Below are 25,520 nucleotides of genomic sequence, written 5' to 3'. Positions count from 1 at the left end.
TCATACAAGAGAGAACAAAGAGGGGTCTGGGAGCTGGATGGTCTTGGATTTGAATGCCAACTCCAACAATTAATAGCTATGTGACCTTTAGAGCTCTAGTCTCCTTGTGTGAGGAATGGGACGAATATGACCTGCCTTTTAAGATAATAAGCGAATTAAATGAATAAGGGAATTAAATGAAAGAGTTATATAAAGAGCCTAGTATATATACTCATAAATTAAAGTTATTTCTAATTATGTTATCATCTCTTTGAAAGTATTCCCTACAGCCTCGGGTACAGCTCTCTCTGTGCTTCTTCAACATTCTTTATATTCATTATATTCTTATGTATATAATGTATCATGCTTAATCACCATGATCCATTTACACATTACAGCAGACTAGAAGTACCTTAGAGAAAGTATTTGTATTTCCAGGACCTAGCCGAGTTATGGGAATACACTAAATGCTCAACGGACTAATCTGGAACAGTTATTAAAGAGTCTATACTTTTGCTAGAAACTACAGATGGAAAAATTGGGGAATTACAGAGAGTGACAATTCCTTGACTAAACTGTAAGCTTCTGAGAGCAGAGGTTCCATCTCATACCTCCTTCAGTATTCTCAGGGATCACAGCAAAACTCTAGGGCTGACTCATTCAATACCAAATGGCTGTGCAATTTGTTAATTCTTTGAGTATTATCAGGATGGATTCTTATAATGCTAAATACACTTAAATTTCTAATCTCCTTCTCTAGTGTAAGGTTTATGTTCCATGACTGGAATATAGCTGTCATATAAAATGGATTAACTGCTAAAAAACATTAATACCTTAAATAATTTTTATGACTGTTATGAGTGAGTCATTTATATATTAGTCTAGTTAAATACACACACACACACACACACACACACACACACACACACACAGGATTTTAAGTAGCTCTCAGCATGAGAGGCAGGGGGGTGGGGGCACATCTCAGAGGTTCCGGGTCAAATTAAGACTCCTTTGATTTGGTTTCAGCCCGAACTGAAGTTTTTGGGCAGACAGAATTTTAAATTAAAGCCAGCCTTCACTTCACTTCAGAGATAAGGAAACTGAGGTTCGAAAGGGTTACCCAACTTGCCCAAGATCATACAGCAGACGAGAGAGCAGTGGGGCCCCAGAGAGGAGGAGAAAGCAGGGTCAGGAGCCTGGGCAGGAGGCAAAGCCCTGCCTCACTCGCCAGGAACTCCTGGCCACACACGTGTATGCAGAGTCAGTGCTTCTTCACTGTCCAAATGGGACTGAGAGATACTTTAGAGTCAAACAGGTTTAAACGCTCTTATACTTCAGTTTACACAGCACCCTACTTTACATCACTGCAGACCACACTGAATACTTCACATTCCACTGTAAGAACTAGGATACAGTCAATATGAGTGACTAATTGTATCATGCATGCAGCTAAGCCTGAAAATACATAATGGAAGAAAGTGATAAGTAGGGATAATATGTGGCTAAAAGACAACTCATTGTAATCACCTGAGGCTATTTAAATATACTAAGGGGGAACTGGGATGATTCAAACTTATATAGGTAGATCTAGATCCAGACTCTGACATCTAGATATACAGCAAACCTTATGTTTGCAACTTTTTCCAGACATATTAACATTCTTTTCTGTCTGCTTTGAATCATGGACTTGGAACACGGAGAAAAAGTGGCAGTAAGTTTAGAAAAACTTTATGAAACACACTGCTGTAAGGAGAGCATCTGAAGATTCTTAGGGAAGTCATCAATTCTAGCTCCTTCTAGCTACCCTGGGGTGAACTACAGGCTCATCCAGGACCCTCCCCTGGAGAATCCCAAAGTGCTACATCCACTTTCACCCCTTCTCACATACTTTCCTGTGGGGATTCTACCTTACAAGTCTTGTTCCAAACTCTTCTTATCGTTTTAATCTAAGAGAAATCTAGGTGAAATCAAGTCTTAAAACATACCAGGCAGAGTAGCTGAGAGACTGAGTGATTGATCGGGATCCTGACTCAATCACTTTATCATCTGTGTGAGCTTGGACACTTAACCCCTCTGGGCTTCTGTTTTTCCCACAGTGGAATAGAGATTCTATGCACCACAGAGGGATACGAGGGTCACATGACAGCACATAGAAACCACTCTGCATGATGCCTGGCACACAGTGAGTGATCGACAAACAGTAAAACATTTAAAGGAGGGTTATTATTATTAATGTTATTTTTAGCTTTCCTGTGACATCAACAAGACCTCAACATGTTAAGGTAAAAACAGTATTTGGCAGATCATTAAACAAAACAAGTATTTCACCTTAAAATGATAAAAAAAATTCTTTAAATAAGCTTCTAAAGCTAAGATCCAAAGAGAAATGATCAAATGACACCCCAAACTTCAGAGATCCCAGAGAAGAGGAAGCCTCCTCGGACCTCCTGTCTGTTTCGGCATGGAGTTTGCACTCCCCAATGCTCCTTGAACCTACTTGTTGAGCGGCAGCTTCATGGAGGAGGAGCCGGCACGGCTGTTGCCCCGCTGAGCACCCCCTGCTTCTGCTGACTCTGAATCCTTGAAGTAAGGAGCAGCCGACTTGGGGTCGTCCCAGTCTTCGTCCCACTCGTCGTCATCACCAGTTGCTAGGGGTGCGCACAGAAGATCACCAGTGAATAAAAATGGAATAAACATTGAATCACTTAATTTTCTGACAGTAGCTACTGACTGCGTTAGTCAATTAAGAGAGGAGAAAAGGTGTAGCACAGGATTATAAGGCAGATGTGCAGTGTAGGCTCTCTAGTGGGTTCCAGAGCTCCAACTGCGGATTCTGCCTTTTAGTGCAAAAGACAAGTCAGAAACAATGAGGCTGTCAAAGTAACTTCAGGGAGGTGTGGACTAGGAGCAGCTCTGTGGTGGGTCCAAAGGGCAACGCCTGAACACGGATACCTCTCACTTTATAAACCTGCAAATAAACAGATCCAACACCCTTTCAATCATGAACACTGGGAAGGAAGGATGGGGGACATAAAGATCCTTGAAAAGGAATTAACACTGATGACAATGCCGGTAAGGGAAGGACAAGGGTGTGCAGAAGGAAGGGGAAGAGAAGAAATGAGATGGGGGAGTCAGCAGCGCCTGCAGCCTCCTACTCTAACTGTGGTCTCTGGGGGGCACACTGTTGCCAGCCTTCCCTGCCACTTCCTTCTCCCACTGTCTGGGCCTTTGTCTCCCTCCTGAATGGGTCCCATGTCCTCTTGCTATCAGGCCCTGGGGTCTCTGCCCTAGGGGTGCCAAGAGAAGCGGAGAGACAAATGCCAAAATGAAAATGAAAAACAGAATGTACTGGAAGGATAAGGGCTGAGCTAGTACAGAACTAGAGGTCAGCTGGTGGGTCATAGCCCTTCCGCTAACTCATGGCTCCTGGGCTACAAGAGGACCCTGCACCCTTCACATCTCCTCCATACAGGTTCCCTGTCACCAGCACATTCAATTTTCTGCGTGATGTGCTCATACACAGGTCATAAAAAAAGTGAGAGGCAGATCTCTTTTTAATTTCAGACCAGACATAAATACCCTTTTGCTTAATTCTTGAACTGTTTCCCTTCTACAGATTCCTTTTGCCTCTGTACTTCTATTAAAGCCAGGTAGTGAGGGAAAAGATAAAACCATTAAGTCAGAGGTCATAAACCAGCAGGTGATAAGTCATACTCGATCTGTATATACATTTTTTTGGCCCAAGGTTTTAAAACAAATGTGTGTCAGCTAAGACTCTGGAGTGGGAAGATGACATAAAAACGGAGATTTCTAGTCTCCAGTACTGTGGAGACCAGGAAGATTAATGGGGGTCTCCCACAATGGCATCAACCTGCTGGCAGCAGGAGGGTGACCCCTTCTGTCTCCCGCAGCCACTGGGCCGCCTGTTCTGCCTCACGCACCTGGCCCCTGTAAGCGTTTGTGACTCTACGATGGATGATGGAAGCTGTGACTAGAGATTATAATTAACAACTACCCACTTCTGAGTCCAGAAATCTAGGTTTGCTATTAGTGAATAAGAGTACCTGAGAGCGCACCTTTGATTAAATTCTATTTTTAACTCGGACGCCTTCCCTAGTCACTCTAAGGGTGGGCTGATCACCAGCAGAGCCCCCTTCCTCACCTGGTCCTTGGTAGGCCTGGGGGTGACCAAAGGCGGTGTCCCAGTTATTGGAGGTGTTTCTTTGCGCTGCGGCCCCCTCTGGCTTGGCTCCCCACCCATCAGTGCTGTCCCAGTTTCCAGATGTGGAAGCATTCCAGGCTGACCAGGGGTCATTGCTGCTGCTGACCTATTGTTAGGGTTAAAAAAAAGGAGAAAGATTATTTGTGACTTCTTAAAAGCATTACTCAATTCAGTAAGAATCATGTAACAATCAAATACAATAGGGGTGCTGGAAAAACGAACATAAGTTCAAAACAATTTTAAATTCAAATAATAAATTTTACATTTAAATAGATAAGGAAAGCACAAAAAGCAGCAAAAACCTGATTTGTTGTTGTTGTTGTTGTTAACCTTTGGCACTATTTGCTGAGGAACCCGACAACCAGTAACAAAGGAACAATTACACGCGGCTGCTCTACTCCCTCTTTCTCCTTCCATCACTCCCAGCAACTACTTTTCTGAATCTATATCCATTCCTGCAGACGTTTTTATCCTCCACTGGGTATGTACACATTCATAAATAACTTTTATGTTCTTAAAACTGACCTACACAACATTACATGGGACTTCTCTCTTTTCAAGCTGTCTTGTTTTCAGTTAGACCATGTTTTTGAGATTATACATGCTGATGAGGGTCTGTTGGATTCACTTTAACTGTTTTGGAGTAAATCCATTGTATTTTTGACTAGGTTTTTATTTTTATACGAAAAGTAATACCTTCCCAGTTTAAAAAAAAAAAAAAAAAACTCGAGCAAAACAAAAGGATATGCACTTCAAAAAAATATGTCTACCACTTAGGCTGCCATTCTCTCCACACAACGACCTCTAAGGAATTCCCTATATATACTTAATCAAACATCCCACCCACAGAGATCCTTTTTGCTTTTAAACATCTAAGTGGACCCAAATTATACTTTGCACTGGGCACTGGTATTCGTTTTTTTCATGTAATGGTCTGACACATTCTCCGTGGTCCATCAGCACATACAGGTGATGTGGCTCTTCCCTGTGGCCCCATGTCATCTGCTGTGTTTAACTTCCACAGTCTAACAAGCATATGCTGATGCTCATGTATTCTGCTTTCAGCATTTTGCTACCATAAATAATGCCGCAATGCACCTCCTCATACACCATCCCCCATGTGTCCAATACATTTATGTGAAATTCCCAGAAGAGAAATTGGTGGGGTAATGAGAATGTGCTTCTTCAGTGGATAGATTTTGTCAAATTGCTTTCCAAAGAGATTGTATAGTTGCATCTCTGATTTGTCTGGAATTTCCTTCAGTGGAAGAAATAATAATATGGGAATCTGACTTAATTTTTTTTTGTAGTCAGTCTGTTGGCTTAGCATCATTTAATGAAAAAAAATATCCATCTTTTCCCCCCACTGAGTTGAAATGTCACCTTAATCATATACTGGACTTGGGCCTACTTCTTGATTCTTTCTTGTATCCTAGGAATCCGTTTGTACAAATACCAAGTGACCTGGGAGCCTACTACACAGAATACCATTAGCACTTTAGCATAAATCTTTTATTGGTTTATTTTCACACATGAAATTTAGCGTCAGCTTATTATTTTAAAAGTGAAACAATCTAAATTTTTGCACCAGAATGTCAAATTTTGAAAAATGTGTCAATTTTCTCTTGTATCACTTAAACTTACAGATAAATTCAGAGGAAACAAAATAGTGCCTCAAAAACAAAAAAAATAATAATTTCAATATTGAATCCATTTGTCTAAGATCCTGGAATAGCAAATTTACCCTTTATTTGAGTCTCCTTTCTCACATTAAAAAAATTTGATGTTAAAAAAAAAAAAAGTAGAGAAAGAGAGGGGGATTTGCAAGAAAGTTACCCACGCTAATAAGCCTCATGTTCTAGAATGCTATCATGGTGGGACTTTTTAAAATTCTTCACTGACAGATGGGGGGACAACTGCCTGCAGCACACCAGGAGCATAAAAAACAGAGTGTATGTTTCACACGTGGAAGTATGATTCCATTCAATCACTTATACCTTCCAAGACAAAAAGTGAAGTTTCTAGTGATTTTGTTCTAAGTCCAATATGAACAGCAGGCGGACATTTCATCCATATGCCTGTGAATTTCCTGAATCTACAGCTGACATGGTGATACTCACAAGCCCCTCTGGCGGATACTGTCAATGACGGCAGTCATGCTAAGGGCCTGACAATCACATTTCATTTAAGAGAATCCCTTCCTCCCGTGGGTTTCGTTAAGGGAGGAAGTTATACTCAGCTACACACACACACACACACACACACACACACACACACACACACACACACACAGTCTGTGCCCTCCAAACTCTAAACTATGAGGTTTTATTTTCAGAATAAGTACTTCCATAAGTACAGAAATTCTGGACAGTAAGAGGACAATAAATACAGACATTCATTTGTCCAGTATGTCCATCAAGTCCTGAGTAGGCCTCACCATGAAATGATAGGCACAGTCAGAGGCAAGGCTTCTGGTCAGGCTGCCAGGCTGAAATTCTGGTTCTACGTCTTGCCAGCCGGGACACCTCAGGCTAGAATTCGCCACCAGGCAGCCTGCCTCAGATTCAGAAAGGCCAATTGGAGTTATAGGATGTAAACTGAAAAGGAACAAAGGGTTATAAAGTACAAGAGGAAGACTGAAGCTCAGCACTGCCTGATGTTAAGGCTATCATGTCAGCAAAGAAAGATTTTCATCAACATCAAGGAAACCATCAGATGTGAACTATTCAGAGCAAGTGTTTTTTTTTTATTATTATTTTTTATTTACGATAGTCATACAGAGAGAGAGAGAGGCAGAGACACAGGCAGAGGGAGAAGCAGGCTCCATGCACCGGGAGCCTGATGTGGGGACTCGATCCCGGGTCTCCAGGATCGCGCCCTGGGCCAAAGGCAGGCGCTAAACCGCTGCGCCACCCAGGGATCCCCGAGCAAGTATTTTTAAAAGGAAAAAAAAGTTCTTTTGAAAACTATTGTGTTTAAATGAAAACATTAATTTGAAAAGATATAGGTACCCCTGTGTTTCTTGTGGCTTTTTTTTTTTTTACCATAGCCAAGATATGGAAGCAGCCACGTGTCCATCCATAGATGAATATAGACACACACACACAGAGGAGTATTACTCAGCCATCAAAAAGGATGATTTTTTTTTTCCATCTGAAGAACACGGATGACGCTGGAAGGTATTATGCTAAGTGTTAAGTGAAACAGTCAGAGAAACACAAGTATCTTATGATTTCATACATGTACAGAATTAAAGAAAAAAAACAACAACGAACAAAGAGAAAGAAAGACAACCGAGAAAAGACTCTTAAGTACAAAGAACAAACTAGTGGTTGCCAGACAGGAGGTGGGCAGGGGATTGGTGATCTATGAAGGGGATCAAGAGGATACTTATCAAGATGAACAGTAAGAAATGTACAGAATTGTGGTATCATTAGATCTGAAATTAAAATAACACTTTCTGCTAATTATACTTAAATTTAAAAATAAGTCAATGAAATTTACAAAAAAATTAATTATGGTAAAAATAAACGAACTACTTTGTTTATAAATTGCTTGTAGTAATAAGTATATTATTTGGTCACCTATATGATCTCAGCCCCTGCCTAGGTTATGAAATACTTAGAGGCAAATCTAGTAACTATGTGCTGCTTTCTCTGTTGTTTTTTTCCTGGGACATTCCCTCTATCTTGCTTCAAGGTGACTCCTGCTGATGCATCTTTCTTTCTTTTCTTTCTTTCTTCTCTTTCTTTTCTTTTCTTTCTTTCTTCTCTTTCTTTCTTTCTCTTTCTTTCATTTTATTTATTTATGAGAGAGAGAGAGAGAGAGAGGCAGAGACACAGGCAGAGGGAGAAGCAGACTTCCTGCAAGGAGCCCGATGTGGAACTCAATCCTGGATCCTGGGATCACGCCCTAAACTGAAGGCAGATGCTCAACCGCTGAGGCAACCAGGCGTGTCCATTGGACATGTCTCCACTTTGATCACAGACTTCTCACTGTTGCTCAGATGGTCTTCACTGACTTCCAGGGCCCCACCTCTAAGATCAATTACTAGTAGCGTCTAGTATCAGTTACTAGTAGCTCATACTGCCTGCGTCATTCTTTCTCCAAACGACCTTCCTATGAGTTGGCCTCTGACTTCTCAGTTTTCAATCCCCAATATCCCCTCTGGGGCGCCTGGCACAAACATTTTCTGGGTGCCAGATCCTTCTAAGTCCAACCCCTTCTCTAACATCTTGGCTACAATGACCTGGTTTAATGACCCTGTGGCCTCCACCTTCTTTGCCCTCAACCCAATAACCCTCATGTCCCCCCAACTGCAGGCCTTTGGCCAAACAATTGGTTCTTCTCCTGAGCTAAGGCTTTAAACCCAGAGTGGCCTCTTCTCTCCTTTCTTCAGGCTTTCCTTTCTCTCGTCTCCTGCCAGGTCCTCATCCTCTTCCTTGTCCATCTTTCATGGTACCAAACATACCCTGACTTTTTTTTTTAATATGTTGTTCTTGATCATTTGTATCAAATACTTACTATTCTCTGTCAACCATGTGATTAAGAACCTGGTGGAATAAATTCTGAACTCCTCAGTCCACGAGTCAAGACCGAACTTATCTTTCCATCATACTCCCATTCTCATTCCTCACCACTGATCCTCACTACACTTCAATCTTCACCCTCTCAAACTTTCCTGTATCTTTGCCTTTGCTCACGCTATACTCTATCTGCATGCAAAGCCTTCTTCCTCAGTTTCTCAAATGTTGTCAAAGTCCTGCCCTACTCAGGGCCTGGCCTCAGAGCCTGCTGGCCTCACATTCTCCCAAAGTCAGTCTCCTACTGGAGTTACTTTGTATCAGATGCTCACTTCCACTAGTAACTTATGTCTTATTTTAAAAACACTTCCCCCAAAAGATTCTCAAAATGCTTTACATAAAGTGGCAAGGACTCACTTTTTTTTTATTTAAAGTGGTTAATATGATATTCTTCTTCTTTTTTTAAGGCTTTTGTGACTGGCTTTGTTGTTATTATTTTAAGTAGACTCCACATCCAGCGAAGAGCCCAATGTGGGGCTTGAACTTATGACCCTGAGATCAAGATCCAACCTGAGATCAAGAGTCGGATACTTAACTGACTGAGCCACCCAGGCACCCTGGATTTTTTTTTTTAAATGATGTTCTTGATGATTTGTAGGAAATATGTATTATTCTTGACAGACACATTTTTTTCACAAAGAAGGAAATCAGATTTTCCTTATGTTCAGTGACTTGTGTCTTTTCTAGAAAAATAACCTGCTGTGGTTGATCACAAATGAATCATTTTCAACACGTGACACTACCATTCTCTTAAAATGGCAATGACTTCCAAGGTATAAAGGCCTTATCAGCATAGTGTAGAAAAGCTGGAAGAATCAGACAGACATAGATGGATAGAGGATGGACAGATGTGTGACAAGGCAAGAACAATAAAATGTAAGGGAAAATAAGGGAAGGGAGAAAAAATGTGTGGGAAATATCAGAAAGGGAGACAGAACATAAAGACTGCTAACTCTGGGAAACGAACTAGGGGTGGTAGAAGGGGAGGAGGGCGGGGGGTGGGAGTGAATGGGTGACGGGCACTGGGTGTTATTCTGTATGTTAGTAAATTGAACACCAATAAAAAAAAAAAAAAAAAAAAAAAAAAAAAAAAAAAAAAAAAAAAGAAAATGTCAAGAACAATAAAATGTTAATGGTAAAATCTAGAAGGCGAGTACATGATTATTCACTAGGAAATGAATTTAACTTCTCGATGCTTCAAATTTTTATTTTATTTTATTTTATTTATGATAGGCACACAGTGAGAGAGAGGGAGAGGCAGAGACACAGGCAGAGGGAGAAGCAGGCTCCATGCACCGGGAGCCTGACGTGGGATTCGATCCCAGGTCTCCAGGATCGTGCCCTGGGCCAAAGGCAGGTGCTAAACCGCTGCGCCACCCAGGGATCCCTATATGCTTCAAATTTTAACAAAATGTTGGAAAACCCAACAATCTGTTCATACACTCATTCTGTCTTCTGAACTCCATTACAGTGTATGCAGGGGACACAGAGAAGCACTGTGTCCATCAGGGTCACCAGCATTTCCTGTTGCCTATGAACATTGGGGCCTGGCATGTAGTCAATTCTTAGTAAATTATTTGTTGTATAACACACTCTCAAAGCATGTTTGTTTGAATCTCTATCATGAATGTATATTAATCTGCCTTGCACCGAGCTGGCTGATATGTCTGATGCTCTCCCAGCCCCCATGCCGACTAAATTAAATGCTCCTTATGGCCAAGAGCAACACTTTCTGCTGACCTAGCATTCTAAATTTAAGGGCTATCCTATCCTAACCTCATACGGCAAATAGAGAAATTCATTTATACTGGCCTTATGTCACAGGACATTTAAATTATCCACTAAAAGGATTTATAACATAAGGTAGCTGTAGAGCCAGAAGGGCCACAGAATGGAGCCAGAGTGGCCATGCAGGGGTAGGCAGTGATGGGCATTCATGAGATGATCACCAGAGGAAAGCTGTGCATCTTCCAAATATATAATATGGAGTAAGAAGGGGCCAGGATAAGAATACCAGTCCACTGGGTGAATTTTCAATCCCCTAATGAAACTGTAGGATTTGACTTGCTATTTCATGTGGGCACAGTGGTTAAGAGGTTAAGAGGTTAAGAGGCTCTTAGAGCTGTCTAGGTTTGAATCCTGGCTTTATCACATACTAGCTACATGACCTTGGGCAACTTACTTCACCTTTCTTTCTTTTTATAAGTTTCCACACTTATAAAATAGATATAATAACGTAACTTCCTCATAGCAGCTTTATAAGGATTAAATGATATAATGCATATAAAGCACTTAAAACAAAACATGGCCTGACCCATAGTTTGCATTCAGTAGAGTAGTGGTTCATTACATGGTGGTTCATCATTACATGGTGGTTCACCTAGAATATAAGGGAAAGAATGAACACTAGCAGTTCTTTGAGTAAATCCCCATGTAAATAGCTCACCTATTAGTTTACACTTTAGGGGAAAAGATCAGAAGCTATTATTTCCCATGGTTTCAACACTAGATCACGTTAATAAAGAAACTTAATCAAAGAGGTGATAACAGCCACTTGAGATGTTTTCTATTTTAGCCAATGATCTGTTTCCTTCAGAAACATGAAAGAAAGGAAGAAGACAAATGGCTCACCATAAAGTTCAACAGCAACTCTTAATTCTTGGGGCACTCGGCAGCACAAACATTTTCCGGGTGCTAGATGCTAGATCCTTCAAAGCCCAACCCCTCCTGGCTACAATGATGGTTTAATGAGCCTGTGGCCTCCAACTTTGCCTTCAAACCCAAAATCCTTGTGCCCCCACCAACCACAGGCATTTTGCCAAACAACCCATTCTGCTCCTGAGCTGAGGCTTCAAACCCAGAGCAAACCTCTTCTCTCCCTTTCTTCAGGCTTTCCTTCCTCTCTCCTCTTGCCAGGTCTTCATTCTCTTCCTCTCCCGCCCTTATGGTACTGAACAGCTCCTGACTGTCAACCACATGAGTAAGAACCCATCATTAGCTCTTGAGGCCCATGGAATCATCCTCAATCAAGTCTCAGTGACAAGTTCTGCTAGGAGCAAATCCCGGCTGCTCTTCTAAATCCTACCTATTCTACCTGTAGGTCTCCATGCCCCAAGAAGGCCTTCAGGGAGATATTTCACCTGAAACAGTCACCTCACTTGTGGAAAAAGTTACTCTGAGGGGTTTCAAACATTTATTTCCTCTTGCATTCAGGTTTGAATTTTACCTTATTTATGGTGGGAGAAGGAGAAGGTGAAGAAGGTGGTGACTGGCTGAGACTTTCAATACAACCAATCTGAGCCAAAATATCCACCTTAAAACAAAAAGGGTGCTCAGTAAGTGGAAGAAAAAAAAAAAAGAGCATACCATAGCTTTTAACTAGAAACAGCAAATTCATGGCAGGGCTAGGTTCACTAGAACATTCTTGCATGCTGTTCATTCAGAAACACTGCATGCAAAAGCAAAGCCCCAACTGTATAGGAGTGGCTTATCATCAATGCACATTCTAGAGCCTGCTGTGGTCACATCACCGTATCACGGAAGCACTAAAAATAATCATAAGCAGCACAGGAGGGATAGAACAAATTTCATGCAAGTCATATAGTCAGTGAAAGAGACTCCAGAGGAAACACAAAGCCAAGCTTTTGAAAATATTAAGATGTTGAACCAGTGTTTTCAATAGCACCTGGTTGACACAAAGGAACCACGGTGTCACAGTGAAACCTAGCAAGCCCAGGCGAGGGCACAGGATAGCCAGCCAGGCCACGCACACAGCAGCAAAGGTCTCTGGTGTGTGCTCCTGAGGTTCTCACTGGCTCAGTATGCAGCATCGTTGTGAGAACAGGTAACGGATACATTCCCATGAAGATAATCAGTGGCCAAAATGGCATCGCTGTCAAGGACAGCTATGGGCAGCCCCCCCGGTGGCTCAGCGGTTTAGTGCCACCTTCAGCCCAGGGCATGATCTTGGAGACCCGGGATCGAGTCCCACGTTGGGCTCCCTCCATGGAGCCTGCTTCTCCCTCTGCCTGTGTCTCTGCCCCTCTCTGTGTGTGTCTCTCATGAATAAATAAAAAATATATATAAAAAAAAAGGGTGGCTATGGAGCCGAGTTTCCAGGCTTCAAGTCTCAGTCCACAACTACCCAGTAGGGAAGTCATTACTAGAAAGTTCACATGGTGTTTTGAGAATGCACTTTTCAGATACAACTCTCTCATTAAGTAAGCTGGTGGTATTATTTCCATTTCATACATGTAAATAAACTTGACTTTGGAAAATTAATATACAAAGCAGACCATCAAGATGATTCAGTTTTCCACTTACACTAAAACTATTTTAAAAAGACAACAACAGTAGACAAAACATATGAAACCGTTTCCCAGTCACTGGACACCAGGCAACAAAGGACCTGCTCCTGCCTAGAGAGACTCTCCAGGTCATGGATCAGGGATGAGGAACCCGTACAAAGACCAGTGGTTCCTGTAAATGAAGGAGACAGAAAGGGGAGCCCAGGGCAGAGTGCCAAAGGGGAGAGAGCTGCACAGAGAGCCCTCTGCAGATGTGCAGAGGGGCCCCCAAGTCTTGGGCTCATCCTAGTCAGTGTACCACACGAAAGGATTAAGTCTCTCTCTTGCACAGTGTGATTCTTACCAGCCAGAAGAGAAAACCTCCTGAGTCACAGGGCATCAGGTACAGTACTAAAAAGGGCTTTGCCTCAGTAGAGAGGCAAAAATACCCCCAAACGTTGCTCTGGTCCCACTTGAAAAAGCTTAAAAATAATGTGAGAGGATTAAACTATTTCTACATAACTTAACCGTGTGCCAGAACAAGACCCCCAAATATTTATGGGAATACAAAAATACCCAACATATAACAAGGTAAAAATCACCAGGTCTGCCCTCCAATAAAAAAGTCACCAGGCAAAAAAAAAAAAAAAAAAAAAAAAAAAAAAAAAATTCACCAGGCACAAAAAGCAGCAGAAAAATATGAGCCATAATGAGAAAAATCAATCAAAACTGACCCAGTAATGACACAGATTAACAGAATCAGCAATAATATTTAAGAGCAAAAAAGCTTCCAGATATTGAGAGAGAGGAAACACTTTGAATGGGCTTCCAAGGGATGATAATTTCAAGCATAAAAAAGAAAAACCCACATTGGAGGGAACACACTGGATCAATGGAAACCTGTAGGTTCACAACAGTAACAAAAAAAACAAAGACAGGAAAACTCATTTGTTGCCACCTGAGGCAGCTGTTAGAGCAACTTCTTACCTGGGAAACTGATAGCTTAAGGGAAAGAATCAGACATCTATACCTAATTCCAGTAGAAACTGTTTTCCAAGGTAGTAAGTGCTCCAACTAGTAAAGGAAAAGTGCTATTGTACAGAAGGAAGTCACCTCAGCTAATGTGGAAGAAATAGCCTTACTGATTCAGGCAATGATTATCAACTGGTGGTAAACCGTTAGGCGAATGGTTAATACACCGAATTAACACCAGGCAGATTACCTTCTGGTCATGAGCAAAGAGAACTAGACAGTGGAAGCACAAGACTGTCATAAACCTGACCTGTGACCTGAGGTCATTCTGATCAGTACCAGTGGGCTGACCAGACATGTCTTCTGATGTCAACTCTATGGTATATTCTTGCCCCAAATGTTCACTCTGAATTCTCTGAGCCTTTAGGTACAACTCCCAGCTTACAGGAAGCACAGAGAATAGAGGAACAATGTGGATGATACCAAAGGGACAATCTGACAAATCCATGAGATGGGAATCCTACAGGGAAACTGGCTGTGTCAGAGTAAAAAAGAAAGCAGACACGTGACATGTGAAGGACCATGATGGATGTAACCAGACATAACAGTTGGTCCTATGCTAAACTCCAGTTCATAAAAAGGCTGTGGAGGACATTATGGGGTCTGCTGGAAAATTAAAATTGGTCTGGATATTATGTAAGATGAAAATTTAGTGAAAAGGATCGTCAATGTTTAAAAGGTTATAAATGGTATGTATCATCTGTGCCTCGTATTGGTATACACGTGGATAACCATGTTCACGTGGGAAAAATAAGGTATATGCCAAGTGTAAACAGCAGTGCATGTTTGGGATGTGATGTTTTTCTTTTTGCTAGCCTGACGTTTCCAATATTCTATAGTGTGTATGTACTGCTTCTATAATAATAAAGGGTTCTTAAAAATTATTTTTAAAGAAAATAAAAACACTAGTCCACAAAAATGACGGGTTCTGGTTTTGTTTTTGTTGCTTCTTATATGACATCCTTAGGGGACCCTGGGCCAGTAAGAAGCAAACTCCTACTTCTGACAACAGGGCAAGGGCTTATTTGGATAACAGTGGTGAAATCTACTCATTCACTGGTCTCCCAGTAAGCAGACAAGACGTGGTCTGAGAAGGACAACTTTCACTGCACACATTAGAACAGCAGCCACACATGAGCTACTGGGACAAGATGTGGAGAAGGGTAATAAGTCCACTACTGTTTCTCTGTGTGTTCTCCTAATCTAGGCCGGACATTGAGGGTGACTGAGGTCTGAGAATGAAAAAGATAACACATATTTCATTAAGGTTGCTTTCTGTTTGGCTTTCTACCAAACCAGCAAACAAAAGTCCAAAGGATATCTGGTGGCTCAAAGAAACCAATGAGTGGTCACGGCTCCAGCTGCCCACCTGGTTTCCTTAGAGGAGATGCTCAAATCAATATAAGTCATGAAGACTACTTGGTCTGATACGTGTGCCAGGTAAGAGAAGTCCTGAATTTTGGGCTCACAACTATACTGTTACCTTGGAGGAGAGGCCGTGGAAGCATTTGAGGGTTCCCCTTGTGACCACATAAGGGAGTCTTGCTGTGCCTCTGGCACATGTTCATACGTTCCGTTTGTTGTCAGCAGGCTAATCCTGCTGTGGCCTCTCATTCCACTACATCCTCATACATGGTCTCCTGCTTGGAAGCAAAGATGGAAGGAAGGAATTTTGTAACTAGAAACTTCTAGGGCAAGACTTTGTCCTGGGATATGCAATAGGAATGAAAATAAAGTTGCTTGCTCTGTGAAGGCTGAGGCTATTTATGTTTTTTTTTTTATTCTTTTGTTTTGACAACTCATCTGCATAACTGAGGTACCAAAGTTTTTATTTGATATTTCTCCTGCATCAGACATGTAATGACAGTGTGCCAATTGTATTAGGGAGTAGGAACAGAAGGCAAATACTGTGATGCCCAAGAATAGTTCAACAGTTTCTGACAAAGATTGAATGCTTTCTCCCAAAAGGGCCTACAGAGGGTATAAAATTCTCTTATGTAAAGAGCCTAACCATTTCTGCTCAGAATGTAGAAGAATTTGTAAAATTTTCAGTTTTGTTCCTTATAGATCTTTGGCTCATAGGGCATTATCTAATTATAATTTATCAAATTCAGATGAACCTCTACTAATTTCACAAAACCACTGGTCAGAATAGAAAACCTGTACATATTTTTAAAAATGAGGTTAGATCACCAGAACCAACTAAACTCTTTGTACTGACTGGAAATTACCCAAAAAGTTTAACCGGTTTAACAAACCTTTGTTAATTCAAATTCTGAACCCTCAGATGTCAACTCCAGGTATTTATTTTTTAAATACAAAAAATTAAAACTTATTTTATTAATTTGTCTTAAGAAATGGGAAATATTTGTATAAGTTTGGAGAGTTTACTTATTTTGTTAGCACAAAGTCTTAAAATAGGTAGCTTTATGTTCCAAACAGGATGATGCTACAAGTAGCTTCCAGATGGATCTAATTAAGGTCCATGAGAGATGGGCAGACGGACACTTCTAATGATGGGTTGTGTTATAAACAATGCTGGCTGGCCCTTCATCAAAGCAATGTTAAGGTAAAAAACAAAACAAAACAAACCCTTCGCTTTTGTCATTTGTTTCCTGTTAGATGGAAACAAACAACAATCACAAACCACCCTCAACAATGAATGTCACGGCATGTACTTTTGGAAAGGCTCCCTAAATGCATAAAGCTGTCTTATACAAAGCAAGGATCTGTAATTAAAAAAAAAAAAAAAAAGCATGGAAAGTTAGTATCACTGGCCTGATGCAGTTCTGGAGAAAAATGTCAGCAGATCCTTTAAACAGACGTCTACGTCTACAACCTTCCTTACAAAGTCCTATAACCCATTAAAAGGGATTCATGTGGGGGTGGGGAGGCAGAGAGAACCTTTCCAATAGGATTATGTAAGGAGGAAATCTCAATAAGCAATTATGAGAAGTCTATGGCATTACAGATCTTATTTGAGATAATGAAATAATAAGCAAACTTAATACCCATGTGGAACAATCTTCTGCTGATTTATTTTTAAGTGAGTTACAAAATGGCCTTAAGATGGCCTAAAAATGGACTTTTTGAGAAATGAGAAAGCAAAACGTAGTTCTAACATAAAATTACTATTGCTTTCCTTATCCCTTAACCAATTAAAAATCCTTCACAACAAATATTACATTGAAAAATCTCTGAAAAAATGTCATTTCCCTAAATACCCACTTAACTTTGAGCATTTATTTAATATCTAAATGGTTAAAAAATAATTAACAATCCCAGAGGATTTCCTGTAAAGGAATGAACTATTTCTGATTGGGTAAACCAGCAAGTGGTAGAATGATGTGTTACGATGGCTCCTAGTCCTACAGCCAATGTTAAGAACAGCACAACCTCCCTTGACAAGAATTTAGGTTGAAATCAGACAATCTCATAACATTTTCCACTGTAAAATACCTTTTGCTATATTTATGAAAGAACACAACAAATCATTCCAACATGTGTAGAACACTCTATTATGGTGCAAGGCTTCCTATAGGTTATGGGAATAGAAAAAATAAGACAAAATCTCTGCTTTTCACCAAGCTTGCAAGTTTACAAATAAATAATGTGTGATACGAGTCACAAATAGCACTAAGGGAATTGAGAGATGGAAAGGGGAGAAGGAAAGATGATGGCTTCGTAAGAGGCATGATATTTGAGCTGAATCTTGGGGGCTGGGCAGACCTGAAAGACAGAACGAGTCATTCTACCATTCTGGGAGGAGACAGCAAAAGACAAAGAGAAGGGCGCTAGCACAGGGCATATCTGGAGAAGAGCCAGTCTGGCTGGAGCCTGATACTTAGGGAAGGATAAGGGAAGGATGGGGCCATACTAGGGAGTCAGACAAATACAACTGAGGCTGGAAAATTATCTACCTGCATCTCAAGTGCGGATGAATTCATTACACAAGGTCCCTACTGTGCACTGTCTAGTATCTGGCTGATTACTGACAGGATAGTGACCACTTGCTCATAGATGTCTCTCTCTCTCAACATGTAGAATTGGGCACTTGGTTCAGGAGGCAATGGGAGAGCCCTGAGAGCTTCTCAAGCAAAGAACTGACATACTTAGTGTCTTATTTTAGAGGCAGTGATACAAGACACTAAAATGAACAATTAGGGATGCCTGGGTGGCTCAGTCGGTTAAACATTCACCTTTGACTCCAGTCATGATCTCAGGGTCCTGGGATCGATCCCCAGGTAGGGCTCCCTGCTCAGCGGGGAGCCTGCTTTTCCCTCTCCCTCTGTCCTGGCTTGTGCTCCTGCTTTCTCTCTCTCGCTCGCTCACTCTTTCTCAAATAAATATTTAAAAAATAAAAAAATAAAACGAACAATTATTAAGTCCCCTCTGAGTACCAAGTATTGCTCTACACACTTTAGAACTATTTCTCCACTTACTCATTCCTACCATTCTACAAGATTTCCCAGATGAGGCCCCGGAGGAACAGGAGCCAGGGCGCTGACCCCAGTCTCACAAAAGTGAGAGTCCTGAGATGAAAAGTGAGTTTTCCTGACCTTTCCTACCAGAAAGATGCAGGCCACTCCCGTCCATAGCCATCTCGGTGAGGGTCTCAGGATGGAATGAAAGGAGGGCAGTTAAGAACATGTCTGAGGAGAGATGAAGATGTGGAAGAGTGAGGAGGAGAAGCCAGTTCCTTGGGGAGATGATGAGTGATGGGCTCAGGCTATGTCAACAGTCCATGAGGGAGCGGCAGAGATGGCCAGCAAGGAGCACACTGAAGAGAACATTCAAGACTGGAGAGACATCTCCATGGCAGCAGAGGACAGAGAGAGGCTGGAAGGAACAGGATAAGGCAGCCACAACATCCCCCGGAGCAGGGGAGAGGGGAGATGATGATGAGGAGGATTTATGAACTGTCCACCCGTTGCTGACTGCACTTCCAACCGGGGGTCCTCACCCAAATTCCAGAGGCCAAGGCGCACAGCTCAGACAGTGGAGCTGGTGTGTCACACGCAGGGCTGATTGCCGGGCTCAGGTGCCACCTGTGACAGATGGCAGTGTCCTGCTCTGGGAGTCAGCACGAGGGGGGCAGGTGCGAAGAGCCAGGGACCCAGAGGACAGAGACTCCAGAGCCCTGGGATGCAGTGCCACAGACAAACAAGCAAGCCATCTCTCGTAGGTAGGGAGATCTATGTTGCTAGCATCTAACGAGGATAGAAAAACAAATCTCTTGAGTCAAAAACCTTAAGGTGAAACATCTAGGTTCACAGAACCTTTGATTAATGTGTAATCCACAGAGGCTGCCATCCAAGAGGTTTATAAAGATCCACAGTGAGGAAAAAAAAAAAGCCACAGTGAGGAGCTTTCCAGAATTGAGGCAATGTTGTTAATTTAAACACTGATAACTGGGTAAAAATCCAGACTAGGGCAACTATCCACATGCATCTTTGAATGATGGCTGGTGGCACTGGCACCAGTGTGAGACACTCCTGAAGCTATAAAATACTACATAAATAATAATGAAACTAATGTTCATCAACCACTAAAATCTATTCTTCTTTTCTAAAAACATTACAATAGTGTCTCATGCAACTTTGAATCTGTGTAAGAGTAAGAAAACAGTGAGAATTGGATTCATTTCTGGGTTATCCTTCAATAAATGCGCTACAATCTACATCTGTGGTGGGTGGGTATCTAAGCACAGGAAAGCTAGTATCAGCCATATTGTGTGCCTTCAAAAACAATCAGATGTCCACGTCTATACATCTGCATTTACACTCATGCTTCTGCAAGGAGCACTGCTTCCCCCTGTGTGGCTGCCCTTTGGTTCGCCTGGCCAGGCCCCTCCTGCTGGACACGTGTGTCCCAGCCTCCTGCTGTTGGAACCGTGTATGGTGAAGCTCCTGCCATGTGGCTGTGTTCCAAGAGGAGCTCCGCAAGTAAACTGCTAGGTCAGAGTGTATGAGTTTTAAATATTAATACATGCTATCAAACTGCCTTCCAAGTGCTTCATCAATTTATCCTTCCACCAGCTTTGCAGCAGGATGCTTATCTGAACATGCCTTTCCTCACACTTGGTATTAAAACATTTAAATTCTCTGACCATTTAGTAGTAGACTCTAAAAATAAGTATTTTCCTATGTTTATTAGCTATTTGCCCTTCTTTTCCAATAAAAAAATCTGTTCCCACCCTTTGCCCATTTTTTTCTCCTGAGCTATTCACCCTTTTCTACAGATTTGCAAGAGTTCTTCATGTATTCGCTTAACCAGCCGATATCTGTGGCGTGTGGGAAATAGTTTTCCTAGTTCAATATTACTTCTTTACTTAAACGTATCAATCCTTTCCTTAATGGCTGTTAGACTCTGTATTGTCTTCCATATTCTAAGGTTAGGGAAAAAAAAAGTTGTCCATATTCTCTCCAAGTACCTGAAAAAAACTCCAACTTTACTATTTTCCAACTTAAGCTTATCAACACATTTAAAGAATAACGTGTTATATTCCCTCGACATTACATTTCTAGTCTTCTACCATAGCCAAGCGACTGGACCATGTTCTACAGATTAAGGGCTCCCCCACGTACTAGTAAAGGGAGAAAAAGGTCACAACAGATCACTGTAATAAATGCACCCTGATCTCTCCTCTACTCCAGTAACTACACTTAACCTCTGTGGCTGCTAAATAGGAAGCCAGAACCAGAAGGTACCTCAAGCAACCCGAAATTAGGAGTTCTAAGAAAAACAAGAGGAGGTGCTATTTTACATATTAAATTATAAATGTATGATGAACTAATTACTCTGAAATGTACCATAGATTAAAAATACAAAGTCAAGGGAGGCTCAGATAAATTGAAGAATAAGTTCAAAATGAGTTATCCAAGGAGATCTGCAGATGGAAGTAACTTTTAGAGAGAGTTTTTTTTAAAAAGATAGGATTTAGAGAAAAGATACCACAGTCGGAAAGTTGATAACCCATAGCTGAATGTGAGGCTTCACCCTGCCAATGTGGGAAGAAAGCCAAATTTAAAATAATTGGTGCCGAGGAGAGCAAATGCATACTAGCTCTAAGTGAGTGGCGTGCAGAGTGGAATGGGGGGTGCGCCCTGCATGGACCAGGGAGAGGGCAGAGCCAGCTCCTCTGACATACCTGCCTTCCAAATAAAATTGCTCTCAGGGAGAGAGCACACTGCCAGGGTAATTAGAAAATCCCTAAAAGAGGTATATCCCTGGAAAAAACAAGTATTTTTTGTTGACATTCAGAAAATGAGCAAATGAGTAAACCTAACAGCAAAATTTTTAAAAGCTACCAATTAATAATGTTAGCTTGGTTTCTTATTCATGACATTTTTCATGATGTTTATATTATCAGCATTTTGGCCTATTTAAATTATTCTCCTATCCCAGATAACTGAAAGCATAGATGACTATTATAACTTGTTTTTACTTGAGAAGGGGGTGCCTGGGTGGTGCCACTGAGCATCTAACTCTTGATTTTGGCTCAGGTCATGATCTCAGGGTTGTGGGATCAAGCCCTGTGTCCAGCTCCAAGCTGGGCCTGGAGCCTGCTTAGGATTCTCTCTCTCTCTCCCTTCTCTCTGCCCCTCCCCAACTACTCTCTCTAAAAAAAAAATTCTTTTATTTGACTTAAATTAAATCCAAATGCTCAGTTAATTATGGCCATGCTTTCTATATTTTGTTACTTCTAGTTTCAGTTCACTTTTTCTTTGCTTTCAAAGGATTTGGTTAGATTTACTGTTAGAATGGATTAGTAAAATCCACCTTCAAAAAGTTAGTTTTATTTTCTTCTAAATAACCTGGAAGAAAAAATTTCAACTTATGCTACTCAGTTCCTACTGCTACATTTAAATACCAAGGAAGCTACTTCATAACAAGACTTAGGCCTGATCCTGCATTTTGGTCAGAGTGCTTCCATTTATCCTGAGACAGTGGCTGAAGTAGGTCTCTGAATTAAAATCAGATGAATATTCTCCATCTTTTGCTTCCTTCATTTACTCTACAATCATCTCGGCATCATTCCCTTTTATTAAAATGTTGTCTTTTACTCAATGCAAACACTGATGTTTTTGTTTAACTCCGTGAACTCAGCTGGGTTGGCTTTGCACCCAGAGGACATCTGACAATATCTGCAGATAATTCTGGTTGTTACACCTTAGGGCAACTAGATGTTACTGGCATGTAGTGAGCAGAGGCCAGGAGTGCCGCTAAACTGTGTAACACAAAGCTCAGGCCCCGGCCATCAACAGTGCTCATGCTGAGAATTCCTAGTAAAACTTCAAGTAAGGCTTGACTACTATTTCTTCACATTTTATCTTGAATAATCTTTAACTGACCAATGTTCTCAAGTAGTCTAGAGTAACAAAATATTGGAAAATGTTCAACTATGGTGACTACCTTGCCTCTGAATTTTAAATATTTGGGCCAAACTAATTTGTAATTCAGGATGTCCACCAAAAGCTATTTAAAAATGTATAAAATTGGGTGCCTGGGTGGCTCACATCTGATAAAGTGTGTGACTTCAGCACAGATCGTGATCTCGGGGTCTTGAGATCAGGCCCCTGAGTCAGGGCTCCCTGCTTAGTGGTCAGTTTGCTTCTCCCTCTCCCTCTGCTCCTCCTCTCACTCCTACTTGCTCTCTCTCAAATAAATAAGTAAAATCTTTACCAAATAAATAAAAATGAATAAAATCTGCAGTTAACATATGGCAATAGCACTTCAATAAATTCTCTTGGAAGGTTAAGATATAGGCATTCTGTAAGCAAATAATTACTAAGTGATATGACTATCAGGCTTCACATAATTTAAAACCTTCTACATAAAGAATATCAAGAAACACCCTCTGAAGTCCATTTGTTTCTAAAGATGTAGGAAACGGTAACATTTTGATCTCCATCTTTTGACTTTTGTTGCCACTCACCCACAGTAATCATTTAACGATAACTGAACTAGGCAGAGTCACCTAAGGCAGTTAAACTCATTAAAATTACTATGGAATTTCAGTGTATTTTTCTCAAATCACCCCATGGTTGTAAGTTTCCTAGAGGTAATACAATAGTGCTGAGTGCTGGATTTGCACCCACTTCCACTTGCACTGCATCTGCAAGATGAGGGGGCTCCCTCTCTGAGAGTGTAGGAAATGTGCTAAGGTCAGAGAAATCCTTTTTGGTTTCAGCTGGAGCTCTGACACTCACTGGAGCTCTAACACTCACCGCCTCAGCATGGGACCCTGCTTTTCTTTCTCCGCTAGGGAGAATGTTTGCATCTTAAAGGGTCTGTGTTTTTAGAAGCAGTTCTCAATGAACACTCTAAAGACAGTCTTTAGCCAGCCTCAGAGGCAAGTTCTTTGTTAATGCCCAACAGAATGCCACACAGACATCTAATAGGTACTTTGTTTATGCTTTCAGGGAATGGCAACTACTAGGATGCATCAGGAGCTTTCACAAATGTGCTGCTCTGCTCTAAGTACAGCCAGTCATTTCCAGCCAGATGATGGAAGACTTACCTGGTTGTTACTGTTGGCAGCTGACGAATTGGCTTGAGCTGTACTTGCTGACAGAGAATCAAGGAAGGCTTGGTCAGCCACTGAATTTCCACAAGAAAATGGGTCTTTTCCATCATTGGGCAAAATCTGAATATCAGAAAGAACCACAGTTATTTTCATAGATTAGGGGTATTTCAGAGTTATAGTCTCTAAAGGCAAGCCAAAATTGTCAGCTATTATGAAGGGGTTATATTCTTAAAAGGTAAGTGAGCTCTTGAACACCTATGTTAATGGTTCCTTTTCAGAACTATGCAGAGTTCTAAAAATGCAATTAATGCCAGCACGAACTTAAATCCTCAGATTTTTCTCCATCTTGCCCATTTTTAGGATCCTGGCTGCACTGTGCACAGAGGTAAAACACAACATAAACCTAAGACAGGTGGACTGAGTCCAGGGGCCTGTAAACACTCTGGAACCACATGGATGAGACTGGGGTACATGCACAGATTTCTGAGAAGGGCCACAGATTCACCAGATTCTCCAGAGGGTCCAAAACTCCCCACCCCAACTCTCCATCAGGAATAACAGGTAGACAGCCAGCCTTCCATTCTGCAGGTGGCACCCAGGTAAAAATCCTCCCAGGACATTATTCCTTCCTGCTGGAGGGAAACCACAGGCACTTTGTTCTTGATCTCGCTCCCAGTTTACTCACAGGGCACCAGGCAACCTGGGTTTGGTGGGTCACCTGAGAAGAGAGGCAACCGACCAAGTACCCAGGACTCGAGTTTGAGTGACCTACAGACAACCAGTAGAGGGCGGCAGGAGGTTGATGGGGCGGGGTTCCAGCTGAGTGGGTATGTCCCAGGCAGAAGGGAAAGGGACTGGATCCCTAACTTTGACATTTATGAGAACACAGCTTAAAGGAGGCAGCAGCTCCCAGGAGCTCATCCAAGACCCTCCATCTACAGGAATGGGACAAAGAGCTGAGAAATAGGTACTAAACCAGCACAGACAGAGCAGAGCTACTTAAAACTTTCAATTTTGTGAATGAACTCTATAATATAAACAGTGTAGACAGTAGTGATTATACAATATAAACAAAGGTAAAATAGGGACATTTATTCGGATTAATTAAAAGTTGTTCTTCCTAGAAGGAACTTAATCCAAATATCTGGAATCACTCTTTGGAGCCTGGTTGCATCTACAGGTAACATTTCTTTGTTGCATTTTTCACATTTTATATAATTAGCAGATATTACTTTTACAGTGGAAATTATTTTATTAAAAATAAAGTTGCTACTTTCCATAATCCATAAAAAGATGTTTGACAGAGACCAGGTTTAATTGCTTTATGACAGTAAGTTCTTACTTCAACATAGTCTGTGGGAACAAGTCCGCGTTCTCCTTTGCTGTTTCTTCCTTCCAGCCATCCTCCACCAACATCCTAATAAAGTTTAAAAAGAGAGAGAGAGAAAAAAGATTATAGTTGGAATTTCCTGCAGAAGTTTTGCTTTGTTATACATGAAAAAATAATTAATGTTAAGCCCTTTATTCCCACAGAGTTAGCACTGTTCAAAGTTATAAATTATTTTTTAAAAGATTTATCTGAGAGAAAGCTTGCACATGTGCACACACTCACATGTGCGTTAGTTGGAGTAGGGGCAGGAGGAGGGAAACAGAATCCCAAACAGACACCCCACCAAACTCAGAGCCTGACCGTAGGGCTAGATTTCACAGTCTTGAAGACCATGACCTGAGCTGAAACCAACAGTTGGATACTTAACTGACTACTAAGCCACCCAGGTACCCCCAAAGTTATAAACTCTTAAGGCTTCTCTTTACTCCAGAAAATGATAGAATATAAAAACAAGAAAAATCAAACAAATGATCAAAGACTGAAAAGTAGTCCATTTAAA

The 25,520-nt window shown here is 41.3% G+C and overlaps 1 protein-coding gene across 9 annotated transcripts in view; it reads right to left on the bottom strand.

The window, feature by feature from the left end:
- Positions 1-25,520, bottom strand: part of SNX9 (sorting nexin 9) — a 114,136-nt gene that overhangs the window by 35,673 nt on the left and 52,943 nt on the right. For 5 of the 9 annotated variants that reach the window (XM_072829029.1, XM_072829009.1, XM_072829013.1 and 2 more), the window contains exons 3-7: positions 24,974-25,048; positions 23,626-23,751; positions 6,639-6,798; positions 4,142-4,307; positions 2,477-2,627 (exon numbers count right to left, since the gene is read on the bottom strand). In XM_072829029.1, coding sequence (XP_072685130.1) covers positions 2,477-2,627; positions 4,142-4,307; positions 6,639-6,798; positions 23,626-23,751; positions 24,974-25,048 — 678 coding nt within the window. Of the gene's footprint in view, positions 1-2,476; positions 2,628-4,141; positions 4,308-6,638; positions 6,799-12,010; positions 12,098-23,625; positions 23,752-24,973; positions 25,049-25,520 lie in introns of all 9 variants that reach the window. The other 4 variants (XM_072829046.1, XM_072829056.1, XM_072829071.1 and 1 more) reach the window with 2 other exon arrangements.

Source organism: Canis lupus, chromosome 1 (genome assembly GCF_048164855.1).
Source record: "Canis lupus baileyi chromosome 1, mCanLup2.hap1, whole genome shotgun sequence".
NCBI classification, from domain to species: domain Eukaryota; kingdom Metazoa; phylum Chordata; class Mammalia; order Carnivora; family Canidae; genus Canis; species Canis lupus.
The sequence above is the reverse complement of the archived record's forward strand: the minus strand, read 5'-3'. Positions and strand labels throughout refer to the sequence as shown.